The 16708-nt window shown below is 42.0% G+C and overlaps 1 protein-coding gene across 3 annotated transcripts in view; it reads left to right on the top strand.

Annotated features, from left to right (window-relative positions):
* FBXO10 (F-box protein 10) overlaps positions 1 to 14334 on the top strand; it is a 97369-nt gene extending 83035 nt beyond the window's left edge. Inside the window, exons 9-12 of one of the 3 annotated variants that reach the window (XM_027859080.1) lie at positions 3498 to 3773; positions 5794 to 6104; positions 9717 to 9895; positions 12324 to 14334. In XM_027859080.1, the coding sequence (XP_027714881.1) occupies positions 3498 to 3773; positions 5794 to 6104; positions 9717 to 9895; positions 12324 to 12501 (944 nt within the window). In that variant the 3' untranslated portion in view covers positions 12502 to 14334. Of the gene's footprint in view, positions 1 to 3497; positions 3774 to 5793; positions 6105 to 9716; positions 9896 to 12320 lie in introns of all 3 variants that reach the window. The other 2 variants (XM_027859079.1, XM_027859081.1) reach the window with 2 other exon arrangements.
* The last annotated feature ends 2374 nt before the right edge of the window (positions 14335 to 16708 follow it).

The raw sequence follows: 16708 nt of genomic DNA, 5'->3' as shown, positions 1-16708 counted from the left end.
CCCCCCAAGACAGTAAGCAGTCATTTATAGGTTATATGTGTGCAGCTAGGAAACTTGAAGGTTAGTCTCTGAGTCATTTGCACAGATGTGTTCAACATTTATTTTCACTACTAACTAGTGCCTCCTGATTGAGCAGCAGGAAGGAAGTGAGGGGGAGAAAGAGGGAGACAGAGAGAGAAGAAGAAGGAAGGAAGGAGAGAAGGAAGAAGGAAGGAGGAAAGAAAGAAAATGTTTCCATATGAGGAGATGTGGGGAAAAAGAAAGGTCTTATCACAAACTAGTTTGAATATGTTGAAGCCCTGAATGGCATGGTGTGGTTGTGAATCATAGTTTCATTTTTATATTTTTAACTTTTGGTTTTGTTTTCCAAGAACAAAGTGAAATTGACTTAAAAAATAGTCTTCCTAAACTTGATTTTTCATTCAGATGTTGTGAGGGAGCTCAGAGGCAGAGAAGAGGAAAATTAGGCATATGTGAGGAGCACAAAGAGCGTTGAGCATCACCTCTTTGATTTCAAGGCCACGATGATGTATGCAGGGATTCATGACTGACTCACCACAATATTTGGCAGAATCTCCTCTGGGAATTGTTGGGCTGGGTGAAAGAATCTGACTGTGTAACTTAAAAGGGCCTTTTTTAAAAATCCCTACTCAGGCTGTTAGTTCAAAACCTGGCTTTTAATGACCAGCAAAAAGATTACAGAATGATGCCATTACAGTGCTTTAAAGATGGTAAAGTACCATAAAAAGAAAAAGAAAAAAATAAAAGAAAGTAAGAATAATATTTTAAAGCACCAGCCTTGGAGTCAAGAGGACCTGCGTTCAAATCCGACCTCAGACACTTGACACTTGCTAACTGTGTGACACTGGGCTAGTCACTTAACCCCAATTGCCTCACCAAAAAAAAAAAAAAGCCAGAAAAGAAGAAAAGAGAGTAAAGATGGCAAAGTAGTTTTCACTTTCCAGAACATTCTGTTATTTTAGCCTTTCAGAAAACCTGTGAGGTAGGTTGTATAGGTATTATTATCCCCATTTACAGATGATGAAATCAAAGATTTGTATTTCCCTTCCTGGGAAAGGCCTATATACTAATGTAGAATTATCTTCAGACACAGAAACATAGGATCACAGAACCTGAAGAGACCATACAAGTCATGTAGCTCAGTCTCCCTTATTTGGAAGAGATGGAATAGAGTGGTACAAAATTCTAGTGCAGACTTTGCCACTAACTCTCTCTGTGTGATCTTGGGCAATTCATTAGGCCTCAGTTCTATCACTTTCAAGTTGGGACCAATGTAGTTACTGTATCATACTCCCTGGGTATCATGAAAATAAAAATAGGGGGTGATACATACATGCACACATAGGTACATACATATATACATATATACATGCATACATATACACACTTTTTTTGGAAAGTAGAAAATGCTATTTCAATATAAGATCTTATTTTTATTAAAATTGACATTTCAGACGTTTAATGTTTATCTCTTACAAAGTTATAAGCTGTTATTTTATTAGAGAAGGAAAAACACAGTAGTTGAAAAAGGAGCTACCTATGCCCCTACTCTTTGTCTTTCACAAATTAGAATGAATTTGAGGCTCCTGTGATTTCATTTTATTCAGTTCTATTTAGAATAAGCCACCCTAGCTTTCAAAGTCCCGTACATCATGATGCCTCTACCTGCATCCCAGCACAGCTGGAGAAATGAAAAGCAATAGAAATTACAAGATCTGTAGCAGAGAAGGAAGAGCTGAATCACCAAAATGTTCAACTCTCTGTGTTGGCAGAAAAACTCAGGGGCCCTGTTAGGAGCTTTGGGCATCTCGTGGGAAGCTAAAATGAGATTTTAAAAAGATTTTTTATCCTCAGATGAGGAGCAACCAGAACGCTTTTTCTATAGAATAGCTGTAAGATGCAACAATCTGTTTTAAGTTTAAATCAGAAAGCCATTTACCTGGACCGTGTTATCATAACTTTCCATAGAAAGAATTTCACTGAGTACAGTGTTACACCCTCAGCATAGCCAGTGTGGGAAGTTGTTGTGCTTAACGATGTATATTCATTACAAGAGCTTTGTTTTTCTTTCTTTCCTTATTTTTTTTCCATTTTAGGGATTGGGTGGGAAGGCAAGAAGTAACAAAAAAAAAAAGTGGATCATAGATTGAGAGCTCAAAGGGGACTTTAGAGGTTATCTAGTCCTACTGTACCATTTCATAGATGAGGAAACTGAGGCCCCAAGAAGCTACATGACTTACCCAAGGTCACACAGTGGCAGAACTTAGAATTGAGCTCAGGACCTCTGATGAGAAAATCAGATTTTCTTTCCACTGTACCATGTCAGACTACATGGACAATGCCAGGTCCATAAGGACCCACATAATAAATTCCTCTGTGAGTTCAATGCTAGGAAATAATTTGTCCAGATAAACGCATATACTTCTCTTTATCAGACAATGAGAGCTTTTGGTCTTTACCTCGAGTAACGAGCTGAGGCGCCTGATAACATCCATTTCTCTGCTCCTCCCCCTTCCTCTTGACTAGTTTGTGTTCTGTTTTTATTTTTGTCATTTTGTCTTGTTTAATTTTCTGATACATAAGTTCACTGAGGGAGGCGTCTCCCTCCCTGTCGCAGTTCACAGACCATCTGTATCTCCTCATGTGGGGCAGTTCTTGTGTGTATTCTACCTGTGGTTCAGGAGTCTTTCCTCTAGGAGGTCTTCAATAATTCAGATATATGCAACAGTCTGCTTGCTGTCAGGAAGCAAATGATTTTGTTTGTAAGAGACACAGAAAAGTTCTTCAAATTTTCTTGGGCCTTAGTTTATTCATGTGTAAAATAAAGAAAGGTCCCTCCCAGTCTATATCCTACATTTCTGTGGCCTATTTACCTTTCCCAGTTGTATGATAGTAAATGTTTAACAACCAGCTCTCCAGGAAAAGAAAGTCTATGTGAGATGCACTTTGAAGCTTAAGCTATGTTATTAACATTTCATCCATCGATTTCTTAAATCTAGGAAATCTTCCAGATAATAAATCACACCCTGATGTATAGTATCTGCCAATTTCCAAAGTATAAATGTGCATACTGAAAATTAAATAATCAGCTTTCTCTGGTATGAGCTGGCTCTAGCACACCACTGTGTCCGTGGACCTCTAAGGTATCTGTGGATAGATTTTAAGAGATCTGTCAACTTATGTTTTTTAATATTTTGATAACTGTTTCAACAGAATTGGTTTCCTTTGTAATCCTATGTGTCTTATGCATTTAAAAACACTGTTCTGAGATGGGGTTCAGAGGCTCTGCTACACTGTCAGAGGGGCCCATGATACCAAAAAAGGTTAAGAAGCCTTGCCCTAGAGCCCTGTGGAATGAGGTACAGTCTATGGCACCTTATCTTTCCTCTTCCTCACATCTGCCTGTAACCTCTAAGATGAGGTATGATGCCCCGTTCATTTTCATGCCCAAATCTCTTAAATTTTGTCGGTCCTAGGTAATAAAGGTTGTGGCATGTGGATCATGTCCTCAAGCCTCCCTCACATCACAAGCAACCAGATTGCCCATAACAGCATCTATGGGGTAGCTGTGTTTTGTCAGAAGGATGATGCTAATGATTACCTCATTAACCAAGGAAGCAATGAAAATTTCAATGATGAAGGTGAAGCTTCCAACTGGGAAAACGAACTGGACGGTGAAGATGACCACTTCTCCACCCGGCGGCCAATCAGCGTGGCTCTCATTGAATCTAACAGTATTAACCACAATGGAGGTGAGTGTAGCCCTCACTCGGTGCCTTAAAACCCTAGGACTGAGAAGAAGTAGTATTTATAGCCCCACTTGTCCAACTCCTCAGGGTTCTTCTTTGGGGTTTTCTTAGCAGAGATACAGGAGTGGTTTGCTATTTCCTTCTCCAGCTCATTTTACATATGAGGAAACTGAGGCAGACAGGGTTAAGTGCCTACCCATGGTCACACAGCTAGTAAGTGTCTGAGACTAGATTTAAACTCAGGAAGATGAGTATTTCTGACTCCAGGCCCTGTACCATTTCCACTATGCTATCTAGCATATAAACACATAAATAGAATACAAGGTAAATGGAGAAGAAGAGAGCAATAAAAACTGGGTTGGTGGTGAAGGGAAATCAGGGAAGGCTTCACAGAGGAGGTGACATGAGATCTGAGCTGTAAAGGAAGGTAAGAATTCTCAGAGTAGGAAATGAGCAGGGTGTAGCCTCTAGGCACGGCAGATGACCTGTGGGAATAGGTGGGCATGAACGGTAGAGGGTCAAGTTCAAGGAGGACTTAGTCCGTTTTGTTTGGAACCTGGAATTCACGATGGGGAATAGCTTGAAAAAACACTAGAAAAGAAGGTAGGAACCAGATTTGTGGAGTGCTGAAAATTCCAGTGGGAGAAAGAGTTTGCTTTTCCTCCTCCAGGTACTGGGGGGCCTCTGAAGGCTTTTGCGCTGTGGTGTACTGTGCCTGGACCTGTGCTTCAGGAAGATGATTCTGTCAGTTGGGTGCAGGGTGGATTAAAGAGGAGAGAGACTAGAGGAGGGTGGCCTCATTTGTGTCATGGACCTCTTTGGCAGTCTGGGGAAGCCCGTGGACCTCTACTCAAAATAATGCTTTTTTAAAATAATTCCTTATTGAAGAAAATGCTCATTTTCAGCTCGAGGCTAGTGAAAATAAAGATGTATTTTTTCCCATGGAAGTCCATAGGTCCACCCTCCCACCCCGAAATCTGTGTGTGACCCTCAGGTTAAGACAAGAGACCATTGAGGAAGCCATCACAATAGCCTGGGCAAGAGGTGGTAAGGGCCCAAAGCCACGTGAGCAGGAGAGAAGAGGATCTGCAGGAGAAGTGAGGGCCGAGAGGGGCCTACAAGGTCATCCGGGCCAACTGTCTCATTTTCTAGAGGAAGAAACTGCAGCCCACAGAAGGACATCAGAATCTAAGTTACACTTAAAAAACAAACTGACAAAAAACCACACTTGCAGTGTTCACATAACTGCTGGTATCCTGTGTGACTCACGTGTCCCCTGTGGACAGATGAGGTGACTTCATTGGCCTCAGATCGTCATCCAGAATTAGCGTCTGTTCCCAGCTGTCCAGCCTGCTGGAGAGAAAATGTTCTGGGATGGCTGGGAACAGCCGTCTGATAATTGCAGTGATTGAAAGGGTGGGCGTTTGGTTTGGGAATGATCATTGAGAACTTCGAACTCTATCCTCATTGGCACATGGGCATCATCCTAACTGATACATGCCAGCTGTTTGTGCCTCCCCCTCAGCTATACTTAGGCTTTCTGAATAAAGTGCTATAATCATGTTAAAAAATAAGTATTAAACTGGGGTGGGGGGGGAACCACAACCCAGCATTTCTAAAGCACTTTAAGCTTTACGAAACACTTCACAAATATTATCTCATTTGAACCTCACAGCAATCCTGGGAAGTAAGTAAAACTATTATCCCCATTTTACAGATGAGCAAACTGAGGTAAATAGAAGTTGTAATTTTTCCAGGGTCCCACAGCTAGTAAGTTCCTGAGGAAGGATTTGAACTCAGGTCTTCCTGACTCCAGGTCCAGCGCTCTATCCATTTAGCCACCTTACAATATTCTGGCTGTATTGCATATTTAGCGCATTTGTTCCTTGCTGTTTGTGGAAGGCTCAATTTGTGTACAGAATGAGCTTCAGAACATGCTGATTTTTACCCTTTTAGGCTAGAAAAGGGCTCACTCCTATATGACCCCACGAGTGATGCACTTGAATATTTTTCTCTCCTCTAGCTGCTGGGCTGTATGTCAAGAGCAATGAAGCTCTGAACGTTATTGCCAACATTATCCACGCCAACCAGGAGAGCGGGCTAGCTGTGTTGCAGAGCACTCAGCTTACCCGGATCGCCAACAACAGCATCTCCTGCAACCATCTTGGCGGGGTCCTCATCGAGTCGGAGTGCAGGGTCGAACTTCGTGGAAATGGCATCTATGACAACAGAGGTCCTGGCGTCTCCTCCAAGGGAGACGGGACCATCCTAGAAAATGACATCATTGGCAACCGAGGCTGTGGCCTACAGTTACTGCAGGCGGCAAACATGAAGGTATGCATCTCATCCTTTTGCCAGGGCCTCCTCTGATACTGGGTTCTAATCCCTCGAGTACTTGAAGCTGTACATATAAAACGGGAAGGGTGGTGACGAGAGAATTTCTCTTCTCACTAGAAACACAGACTCACCAGGCAGGATGGGGAGAAGTCTTCTCCCAAACCTTTCTTTTTCTTTTTTTTTTTCATTTTCTGGACTTGGGCTTTTTATTTTGTTTCTTTCATTATTTTGTTTAATGCTAGTGCCTTTCTTTGATTATCTCCAATTTATCCTGTTTATAGTCTTGTTTGTACATAGTTGTTTGCATCTTGTTTCTCCCATTAAACTGTAAACCCCTTCTTCCACACCTTTCAATAAATAGCCCTAGCCCCAGCTCACGACTGGGAAATTGATGGATGGCCATCAGGGGTGGCCAAAAGGGAGCAGCCCTGGGCACAGGGGAAGGGGCATGCAGACATCAGACTTTGCGAGTGAGTGTGTTCCCTGGCTGCCTCTGCCTCCTGACAGGCCTTGCCCTAGGCAGGGGTAAGACAGTAAGGAGCTCTTCAGGGCTCAGCTCAGGTATCACCTCCTCTGCGAGGCCTTCCCTGATTCTCCCTTTACCCCTTCCTTCTTCAGCTTTTTACTGCTGTCTTCCTCCATGATTTATCTGAAACCTGAAAGGCTTCACCCCTCCATAGCGAGTGGGAGGACTTTCAAGAGATAGGGATGGTCAAGGAGCACACTCACTTCTGGAGTGTGACGTTCTCATGCCTTTCCCCTGTGCCCAGTGCCGCTCTCCTTCTGACCATCCTTCTCAGAGTGCAGGCACGAGTAGAGTAGTTCTCCCCAGCAGTCTTCACCTCAGCTGGAGCTTCTCTCCCTCCGTCATTGCCTGCCAGCTGTGGGAGCACACCCGGATCCAAGCCCAGAAGAAATCAGGCAGACTGATTTTTGTGTGTACCTTTAAGGCCCTCTGCTGAAGTCCTTTTCCAATACCTCATCGTGGTAAGGTGCCTGTAGAGAGCTCCCTGGGCTTATCGGGTCCTGCCAAGCCAGAAAGGCTTTTGGCGTGGTCAGGGAAGGACTGTGTGTCTGCCATCCAAGGAACAGCTCAGTTCAGAGGGGCCCCAAAGGGACCCCATGGCCGATCGCAGGCATTGGCTTTTTTTGGCCGTGGCAGCTCATCTCGGGTGCAGAGGCAGGGTTGGGGATACCTGTCAGTAGGAAGAGGAGTCACCCTTGTGAGACCATGAATCCTTGAAGTATTTAAATAAGAAGTCTTTAAGACATTTAAAAACCTGAGACATGTTAGAGACAAGTAGATTGCTAAGAATCATAAAATGATAGGCTTAGAGCAGAAAGAGGCCTCGGGCCATCAAGTTCAACCCTTTCATTTTACAAATGAAGAAACTGAAGTCACAGGGAAGTTGAGTGACTTGCCCAGTGTCACACAGCTAGTATATATCTAAAGCAGGATTTGAATTCAGGTCTTCCTGATTCCAAGATCACCACCTCTACACTACACCATGCTGACTCTCCAAAGAGCTCCCCTCCCAGGTTCTACTGAAAGAGGAACATAGAATCGGTTGTTCATAGGTAGGCTGAGCTAATATAATAAAAATGACAATTCTACCTAAGTTAATTTACTTATTCAGTGCCATACCAATCAAACTACCAAAAATGTATATTGTAGAGCTAGAAAAAATAATAAAATTCATCTGGAAGAACAAAAGGTCCAGAATATTAAGGGAATTAATGAAAAGAAATGTAAGAGAAGGTGGCCTAGCCATACAAGATCTAAAACTGTACTATAAAGTAGCAATCATCAAAACTGCTTGGTACTGGCTAAGAAGTGGAGTGGTGGATCAGTGGAATCGGTTAGGTACATAAGACACAGTAGTATAGTAATCTACTGTAGTAATCTATGCTATACTATAGTACTATAGTAATCTATTGTTTGATAAACCCAAAGACTCCAGCTTCTGGGATACGAACTCACTATTTGACAAGAACTGCTGGGAAAACTAGAAAACAGTATGACAGAAACTAGGAATATACCAACAGCTTACACCGTTTACCAAGATAAGGTCAAAATGGGTATACGATTTAGACATAAAGGGTGAAACTATAAGCAAATTAGGAGAGCAAGGAATAGTTTTCCTGTCAGATCTATCAAGAAGGGAAGAATTTATGACCAAACAGGAGATAGAGACCATTATGAAATACAAAATGGATAATTTTGATGACACTAAATTGAAAAGTTTTTGCACAAAGTCAATGCACCCAAGATTAGAAGGGAAGCAGAAAGCTGGGAAACAGTTTTTACAGCCAGTATCTCTGAAAATGATAGAAATGAGGCATTCATTTCTAAAGTATATAGAGCAGTGAGTCAAATTTATAAGAATACAAGTCATTCCCCAATCGAGAAATGGTCAGAGGATATGAACAGGCAGTTTTCTGATGAAGAAATTAAAGCTATGTATGGTCATATGAAAAAATGCTCTAAATCACTACTGATTAGAGAAATGCAAATTAAAACAACTCTGAGGTACCACATCACACCTATCAGATTGGCTAACATAACAAAACAGGAAAATGACAGATTTTGGAGAAGATGTGGGAAAATTGAAACACTAATGCATTGCTAGTGGAGTCGTGAACTGGTTGAACCATTCTGGAGAGAAATTTGGAACTCTGCCCAAAGGGCTATAAAACTGTGCATACCCTTTGATCCAGCAATACCACTTCTAGGTCTATATCCCAAAGAGATCATAAAACAGGGAAAAGCACCCATATGTATAAAAGTATTTACAGCAGCTCTTTTTGTGGTGACAAAGAGTTGGAAATTGAGGGGATGCCCATCAATTGAGGAATGGCTGAACAAGTTGTGGTATATGAATGTAATGGAATACTATGATGAACAGGCAGACTTCAGAAAAACATGGAAAGACTTGTATGGACTGATGCTGAGTGAAATGAGCAGAACCAGGAGAACATTGTACACAGTAACAGCCACGTTGTGCTATGACTAATATTGATAGACTTAACTCTTGTCAGCAATACAAGGATCTAAGACATCTCTAAAAGACTCATGATGTAAAATGCTATCCACATCCAGAGAAAGAACTATGGAGTCTGAATGCAGATCAAAGCACACTATTTTCTATTTTTTTAAATTTTTGTTTTTTCTTTCTTGTGGTTTTTCCCTTTTGCCCTAATTCTTCTTTCGCAACATGACTACTGTGTAAATATGTTTAATATGATTGTATATGTATAGTCTATATCAGATTGCATGCCATCTTGGGGAAGGGGGAGAATTTAGAACTCAAAATCTTATAAAAGTGAATGTTGAAAACTAAAAATAAATAAATAAGAAAAGCATAGAGAACTGGCTTACGTGAGCAGAATGGATTCAGGGATGGCATCAGAAGTGGCCTCAGGAATTGCCTCATAGCAGCATCCAGAAAGATGATAGGGTGTGAAATTCAGCAGCCACCCCCTTTATCCTTCCCTGAACCATGCCCCCCGTGCCACAATGGCCTGAGTTGTCCTTCTAGTCCTGGCTAAGTGGCTTTGCTTTCTTGCCTGTTATGTTTATGAGGTTTGGACTTTTGGTTGTTTCCTCAGATCACCAAAAACAGGATCCACTCCTTCTGTGATTATGGAATTGTAATGCTTGACCACGTCAAAGGTTTGGTGCAGGAAAATATGATCTTTCAAGGGAAGACCAAAAAGACCATTTTGCAGCAGGTTTCCAATCTTGAAGACTGTTTAGTTCAAAACAACAAGCTTTTGGCTTTCAAGAAGTAAGTCATTGCCACTTTCTGTTGGCCTAGATGGAAGCTAGTTCATCGTGAACAGAACAGTATGAGCAGCTTCACCTCTCAGCAAGAGAGGAGAATGAGGCATCTGTGGCTAATGGGTTGATTTGTTTTTTTAGTTATATAAAGTGAGTGATGTATTCTTTTTAAAAAGTACTATCAATAAAACTTTTTTTAACAGCTTTTAGGTCACACTTGGAACTGGAACCATTTGTTACATAAAAGATTTCACCTGTTTTTTTTTGTTTTTTGGGGGGTTTTTTTGCTGTTATTTTTTAAAGAGGAAAGGGAAAAAGTTGGCATGAATCTATTTGCCTTCCTGATGAGAGTTGTGATCCATAAATTGTTATATAGATCAAATGAGATTGATAATGTATGGAAAGCAATATATAAATGTAAGGCATTATAATTTTTTTTTTTACTGGATTTAGGATTTCAGCAGTCTGAGTCTAACCCAGTAAGGATTTATCATCCTCTCACAGTGCAGATCTGTAGCTTCTCTGTGACTTAGTCTTAGACAGTCTTAGAAAGCCTGGGACACTGAAAAGCTAAGTGACTTACCCGGGGTCATCACCAACCTGTGTCAGAACTGAGATTTGAACCCAGGTCTAATTTATCACCACACTGCTTCTCATAAGATATCACCATCATCATCCTCTAATTATCTTTTTTGATGGGATTCAGATAGAAACAGTTCTGGGACAAGTCACTATCTTTTTTTTTAAACATTTATTACTTACTTTTAACATTCAGTTTTTAAAAATTTTGAATTTCAAAATCCCTCTCCAAGTCACTGTCTTGATATTATTTTATATTTAATGTTCTGCAGTGTTCTAGGGTCAGGTGCTTAGGTTACAGGGCCTGGAGGCAGGAAGACTCATCTTCCTGAGTTTAAATCTGGTCTCAAGACACTTAACTAGATATGTGATGCTAGGCAAGCCACTTTAACCCTGTTTGCCTCAGTTTCCTTATCTATAAAATGAGCCAGAGAAGGAAATGGCAAGCCACTCCAGTATCTTTGCCAAGAAAACCCTAAATGGGGTCATGAAGAGTCAGACATGACTGAAATGAGTGACCAACAAGCATTCTGGGCTGGGCCTTACTAGGGCTAGTCCCCTGATAATTTATGTTAGAGCTTAGCATGAAACGAGAAGCAAAAGGAGATTTACTTAGCCCTTAGCAAAAGAAATATATTTAACAAGGATGTACATCCAGGACATCTGAGTTGGTTCAGCAAAACTCTCCTACCTCTGAGTTGTCCGCTGTTGTCCACTAACCAAACCTCAGAGCCCACTTGGAGCTCTTCACTGCTTCTTTGTAGTCAGGTGGCCGGCAAGCGGTATTAACAGCTGAAGGCTTCAGACCCCCCTGAGCAATGACGTCTCAAAGATGGTTTCATTTTCTTTTAAGGAAAAACTAGAACTTGTGTCAGGGTTGGAAGTTAAGACATTGCTCCTACCACATACGGATTATTGCACAAGTGAATATAATAACTTTTTTTGTAGCTGAATAGCAGTATTAGTTAGGATGTAAGCTCATCCTCGGGAGGCATTGAAAGCATCCTCAATGCAACTTCAGTAGCAAACAGAACAACAGGGATATGTATTTTAATTGTGATCTCTACATTTTGAAAGCTTTTCCTTCGATTTGCTTAAAGATGGTGGATGTTTGGTATGGTGACATTACTGTTATTCGTAGTGCCCACCAGCAGGGTCTTTTTCTAATGACCCACTGTGCAATCAGGGTGACCCTAGAGATCGCAGGTTATGCCAGTGGTGATCCTGCCTCTGGCATGTCCCACCACAGGCTGGTGAGAGACTGTACTAATTGTCTGTTGCCTGAGCTAAGTTCAGAGAGGCTTTTCCCCAAGTTAGCCACCAGTTTGTGAATTTTTAAACCACAGCCTACATTATTGCAGAGACTGCCCACACTGATGAAATCCCAGATCAGTGAGGTTTTTCTAAGAGGCAGGGTAATACTCTAGACTTACAAGGAGGCAAATTAGTCATGTCCCTTTGGTTACTCCTTATTTTTTCTCTTTTTCCTATCTCAGGTCTTCATACTTTTGTGGCAAGTCACCTAACGTTTCCAGGCCTCAGTTTCCTCATGTTTAACATTAGGGGATAAACTAGGTGTGCTCTGAGATCCCTCTCAGCTCTCTCAGAGATCTATGATCTCATGGCTTTTCTTATGCACTTACAATTTATATTACAGTTATCTGTGTAGTTATCTTGCTCCCCTTACTAGACTGAACTCCCTGAGGGCAGTTTGGGGTTACATGATACAGATAATGCTATAGGAATTCATTGAGGCTCTCCATGGAAAAATGAGGGTTTTGAGCTGGGTTTTGACTTTTGTTCCCTGTCTTCGCATCACCTTTGGGAACTCACCCCATGTGTTTTGGCCCCAGCAGGTCCGAAGTCCCTTGGAAACTGGAGAATCCCCCTGCGCGGCCTCACATCGAAGAAACCACAAGAAGCATCTCTACAGCCCACAACAGTCAAAAGGTGGCCAACATGACCACCAGGATAGCCACCAGAGTGGAAGGCAGATGTCCCAACAGCCGCAGCCTCTTCTGTACTATTCTGTGACACTGCCTCGGCAGCTCCCATTGTCCATTCTTTGAGCTCAGGGCTAGGCTAAGAGACCAGTTGGTCACTTTGGCATCAGTGACTGCCCACTCTCCGCAGGAATAGAGCTTCGCCCAGAAACAGAGTGGGGATTTCTGATGGGCTGCGCAAGTGAAATTCATTGGGGTTTGGGGGGGGTGCTTATTTGAACTCCCACCTAGCCCTGCAGGAGAAATTAGTGCCCAGCAAGTCCAAGACCCCCAAGCTTTCTGGGAAATGGGAAAAGTACCTGAGGGAATTCCAAGGAGGACAAAACCAAACAGTAATTATGGCTTAATGAAAAGGGGAAAAAGGTATTTATTTGAAGGGGCCATAATAGGAAGCACCATTTCAAGTCAAAAGACTTGGGTTTGAATTCTGACTGTGAGTTATTAGCTGTGTGACTGTGGTCCAGTCACTTAACCACTGTTAAATGGGCCTCATTTCCTTCTCTGTAGAATGAGAAGGCTTGGACCAGTTGATCTTTGATGACCCTTCTAACCCTAAAATCATGAGATCCTGCGATTTTGAAGAGAACTGTTTGCTGGGAAGACGTTTCCATCAGCCTTTCAATAGTGGCTCCCTCAGTGCTCCCTGGCATCTGAGGGGTCATGCCACCTTCGGGGTGCAGACCAAAGCCTGGTTCCTGACAAGACTCAGTTTCTCCTCCCCAGAGCCTGGTCTGCCTAACACCAGCGAATCGTCAGGAAGCTCATCGTTCCCGACATATGTGTCATGACTGCCTGCTGGGTGCAGGACGTTATGCCCAGCACTGGGGACGAAGAGAGGTCCATGTCACAGCCCCAGCTTTTGAGGCTTAGCGGGGCACTTTAATGACCACCAGAGCGGGAGACCCTGACATCCACTTGTAATTATTGACATCAAACCAAGTCTCGTTCTCTGCCTTTCACTGAAGTCCTAACCTAGTACCTCACCATGGCAGGAGCTCCTGGGGCTGTCCTTCTGGAGTGCAAGCTCTAATGGGGCCTGCCGAGCTATAAAGGCTTTGATTCCGTTCCCAGAGACAGACCATGTCTGCTGTCCAAGGACAAGCCTTAGCTAAGTGTATACAGGCTTTATGACTGGAAGATTGACCACTAGCCAGTTAATTTTCTGGCCATGGTGACTTTTCTTACACACATGTGCACACGTACATGCAGATGTGCACATGCGAGTGCACACACACACACACACACACACACACACAGCCAGCACCCATTCATACAAACTCAATACAAATGCAGCTTAGACAATCAGATCCAAGGAGAATCAGAAGTCTCACTGTGCTTTGCTCCTTTGATCCCAGAGGGCTATGTTAAAACGTGTTATGTCTGGGGGTCCTGGAGTCAGGTAAACCCGCAGGCCCAGCCTCTGAGGCGTGGCCACATACGGGCCACCACTGGACAGAGGAGCTGTTCTTTCACGAAGATCGCGGGGCTCTGATATGGGGCATGCTATATGTACTTTTCCATCAAGGAAGGATGCACATTCTGGGGGGACTGCATTGTTTGACTGTGGCTCCAGTACTGTGGGCTCCTCTCTTAGGGGTGGGTGAGGCAGAAAGGGTGGTGTCCTGAGGAAGAGGATGAGGTTGGAAATGTGGGACCAAGCACAGGGCTGCCCCGTGTTGAGAGGCCACCACAGTGCTGCTCTCTCACATGCCTAGGATCTGTTTTCATTTCTTCTTTGATAGACCCGTTCCACATGGAACTGGTGGGGCCCCCTTTTAAGTTGTACAATGTGCAGCATTTCCTATTTTTAAAGAAAAATCATTTTTATGTGAAAATATAATGAAAAGACATAATGGAAAAATGAAGTGGTATATTTTTTAAAAATACAAAAATGTTTCTGCTGGTTTTCCTTGGCTCCATATAGATATCAACAATAACAATAGCTAACATGTATATAGTGCTCATTCAGTACCAAGGACTGTGGTAAGTATTTTGTAATTTTTATCTCATTTGAACCTGACAACAACCCTGGGTACTAGGGAAGATACTATTATCTCCATTTTACAGATGAGGAAACTGAGGCAAACAGATGTTTAAGTGGTTTACCCAGGGTCACACAGCTAGTAAGTGTCTGAGGCTAGATTTGAACTGAGACTCTCACTCTGTTCCCCATGTCACTTAACTATATTTTACAAACAGCTGAATCTAGGCATAATCCTGCTGTCAGAATGGATGCGAAAGCTCCTTTTTTTTTAAAATTTTAATTTATTTTTTTTTTATTTTTAGTTTTCAACATTTACTTCCACAAGATTTTGAGTTCCAAATTTTCACCCCATCTCTCCCCTCCCCCCACCCCAAGATGGCATGCATTCTGAATACCCCTTCCCCTAGTATGCTTTCCCTGCTATCTCTCCCCACCTTCCCCTTCTATTTTCCTGTAGGGCAGGATAGATTTCTGTACCCCATTTCCTGTATTTCTTATTTCCCAGTTGCATGTGAAAACATTTTTTTTTAAGCATGTGTTTTTTTTTAAACTTTGGGTTCCAAATTTTCTCCCTTCCTCCCTCCCCACCCACCCTCATTGAAAAGGCAAGCAACTCAATATAGGCTATACTTGTGCAGTTATGCAAAACACTTCCATAGTAGACATGCTGTGAAAAACTAACTCTGTTTCCCTTAATCCCATCCCACCCCCCCATTTATTCTGTTCTTTCTTTTGACCCTGTCCCTCCTCAGAAGTATTTGCTTCTGATTACCCCCTTTCCCAATCTGCCCTCCTCTCTATCATCCCCCTACTCTCGTGTCCCCTTCTCCTATTTTCCTGTAGGGTAAGACAGATTTCCATACCCAATTGAGTGTGTATGTTATACCCTCCTTAAGTCAAATCCTATGAGAATAAGATTTACTCATTTCCTCTCACCTTCCCCTGGTTTCGCTCCACTGTAAGAGCCTTTTCTTTTCTGGTTTTTTTTTTGTGAGATAATTTACCCCATTCTACCTTTCCCTTTCTCCTTCTCCCAATATAATGCTCTCTCACCCCTTAATTTTATTCTCCAGATATGACCCCTTCATCTTCACTCACCCTGTGCCCTCTATCTATCTATCTATCTATCTATCTATATATATATATACATACATACATATAATTTTTTCCCTCCAACTACCCTAATACTGACAAAGGTCTCATGAGTTACAAATATCATCTTTCCATGCAGGAATGTAAACAGTTCAACCTTAATAAGTCTCTTATGATTTCTCTTTCCTGTTTACCTCTTCATGCTTCTCTTGAGTCTTGTATCTGAAAGTCAAATTTTCTATTCACCTCTGGTCTTTTCATCAAGAATGCTTGAAAGTCCTCTATTTCACTGAATGACCATTTCTTCCCCTGAAGAATTATACTCAGTTTTGCTGGGGAGGTGATTCTTGGTTGTAATCCTATCTCCTTTGCCCTCCAGAATATTATATTCCATGACCTGCGGTCCCTTAATATAGAAGCAGCTAAATCTTGTGTTATCCTGATTGTGTTTCCACAGTACTTGAATTGTTTCTTTCTGGCTGCTTGTAATATTTTCTCCTTGACCTGGGAACTCTGGAATTTGGCTACAATATTCCTAGGAGTTTTCCTTTGGGGATCTCTTTCAGGAGGAGATCGGTGGATTCTTTCAATTTCTATTTTGCCCTCTGGTTCTAAAATATCAGGGCAGTTTTCCTTGATAATTTCTTGAAAGATGATGTCTAGGCTCTTTTTTTGATCATGGCTTTCAGATAGTCCAATAATTTTTAAATTCTCTCTCCTGGATCTATTTTCCAGGGCAGTTGCTTTTCCAATGAGGTATTTCACATTGTTTTCTAATTTTTCATTCTTTTGTATTTGTTTTACAGTGTCTTGATTTCTCACAAAGTCACTAGCTTCCAACTGCTCTATTCTAATTTTTAAGGAAGTATTTTCTTCAGTAATCTTTTGGACTTCCTTTTCCATTTGTCCAATTTTGCTCTTTAGGGCATTCTTTTCTTCATTGGCTTTTTGGACCTCTTTAGCCATTTGGATTAGGCTATTTTTTAAGGTGTTATTTTCTTCAGTATTTTTTTGGGTCTCCTTTAGCAAGCTGTTGACTTGCTTTTCATGATTTTCTTGCATCACTCTCATTTCTCTTCCCAGTTTTTCCTCTACTTCTCGTACTTGCTTCTCAAAATCCCTTTTGAGCTCTTCCAAGGCCTGGGACTGATTCATATTTTTT

This window comes from Vombatus ursinus, unplaced genomic scaffold (assembly GCF_900497805.2).
Source record: "Vombatus ursinus unplaced genomic scaffold, bare-nosed wombat genome assembly UNPS02014158.1, whole genome shotgun sequence".
NCBI classification, from domain to species: Eukaryota; Metazoa; Chordata; class Mammalia; order Diprotodontia; family Vombatidae; genus Vombatus; species Vombatus ursinus.
The sequence above is the reverse complement of the archived record's forward strand: the minus strand, read 5'-3'. Positions and strand labels throughout refer to the sequence as shown.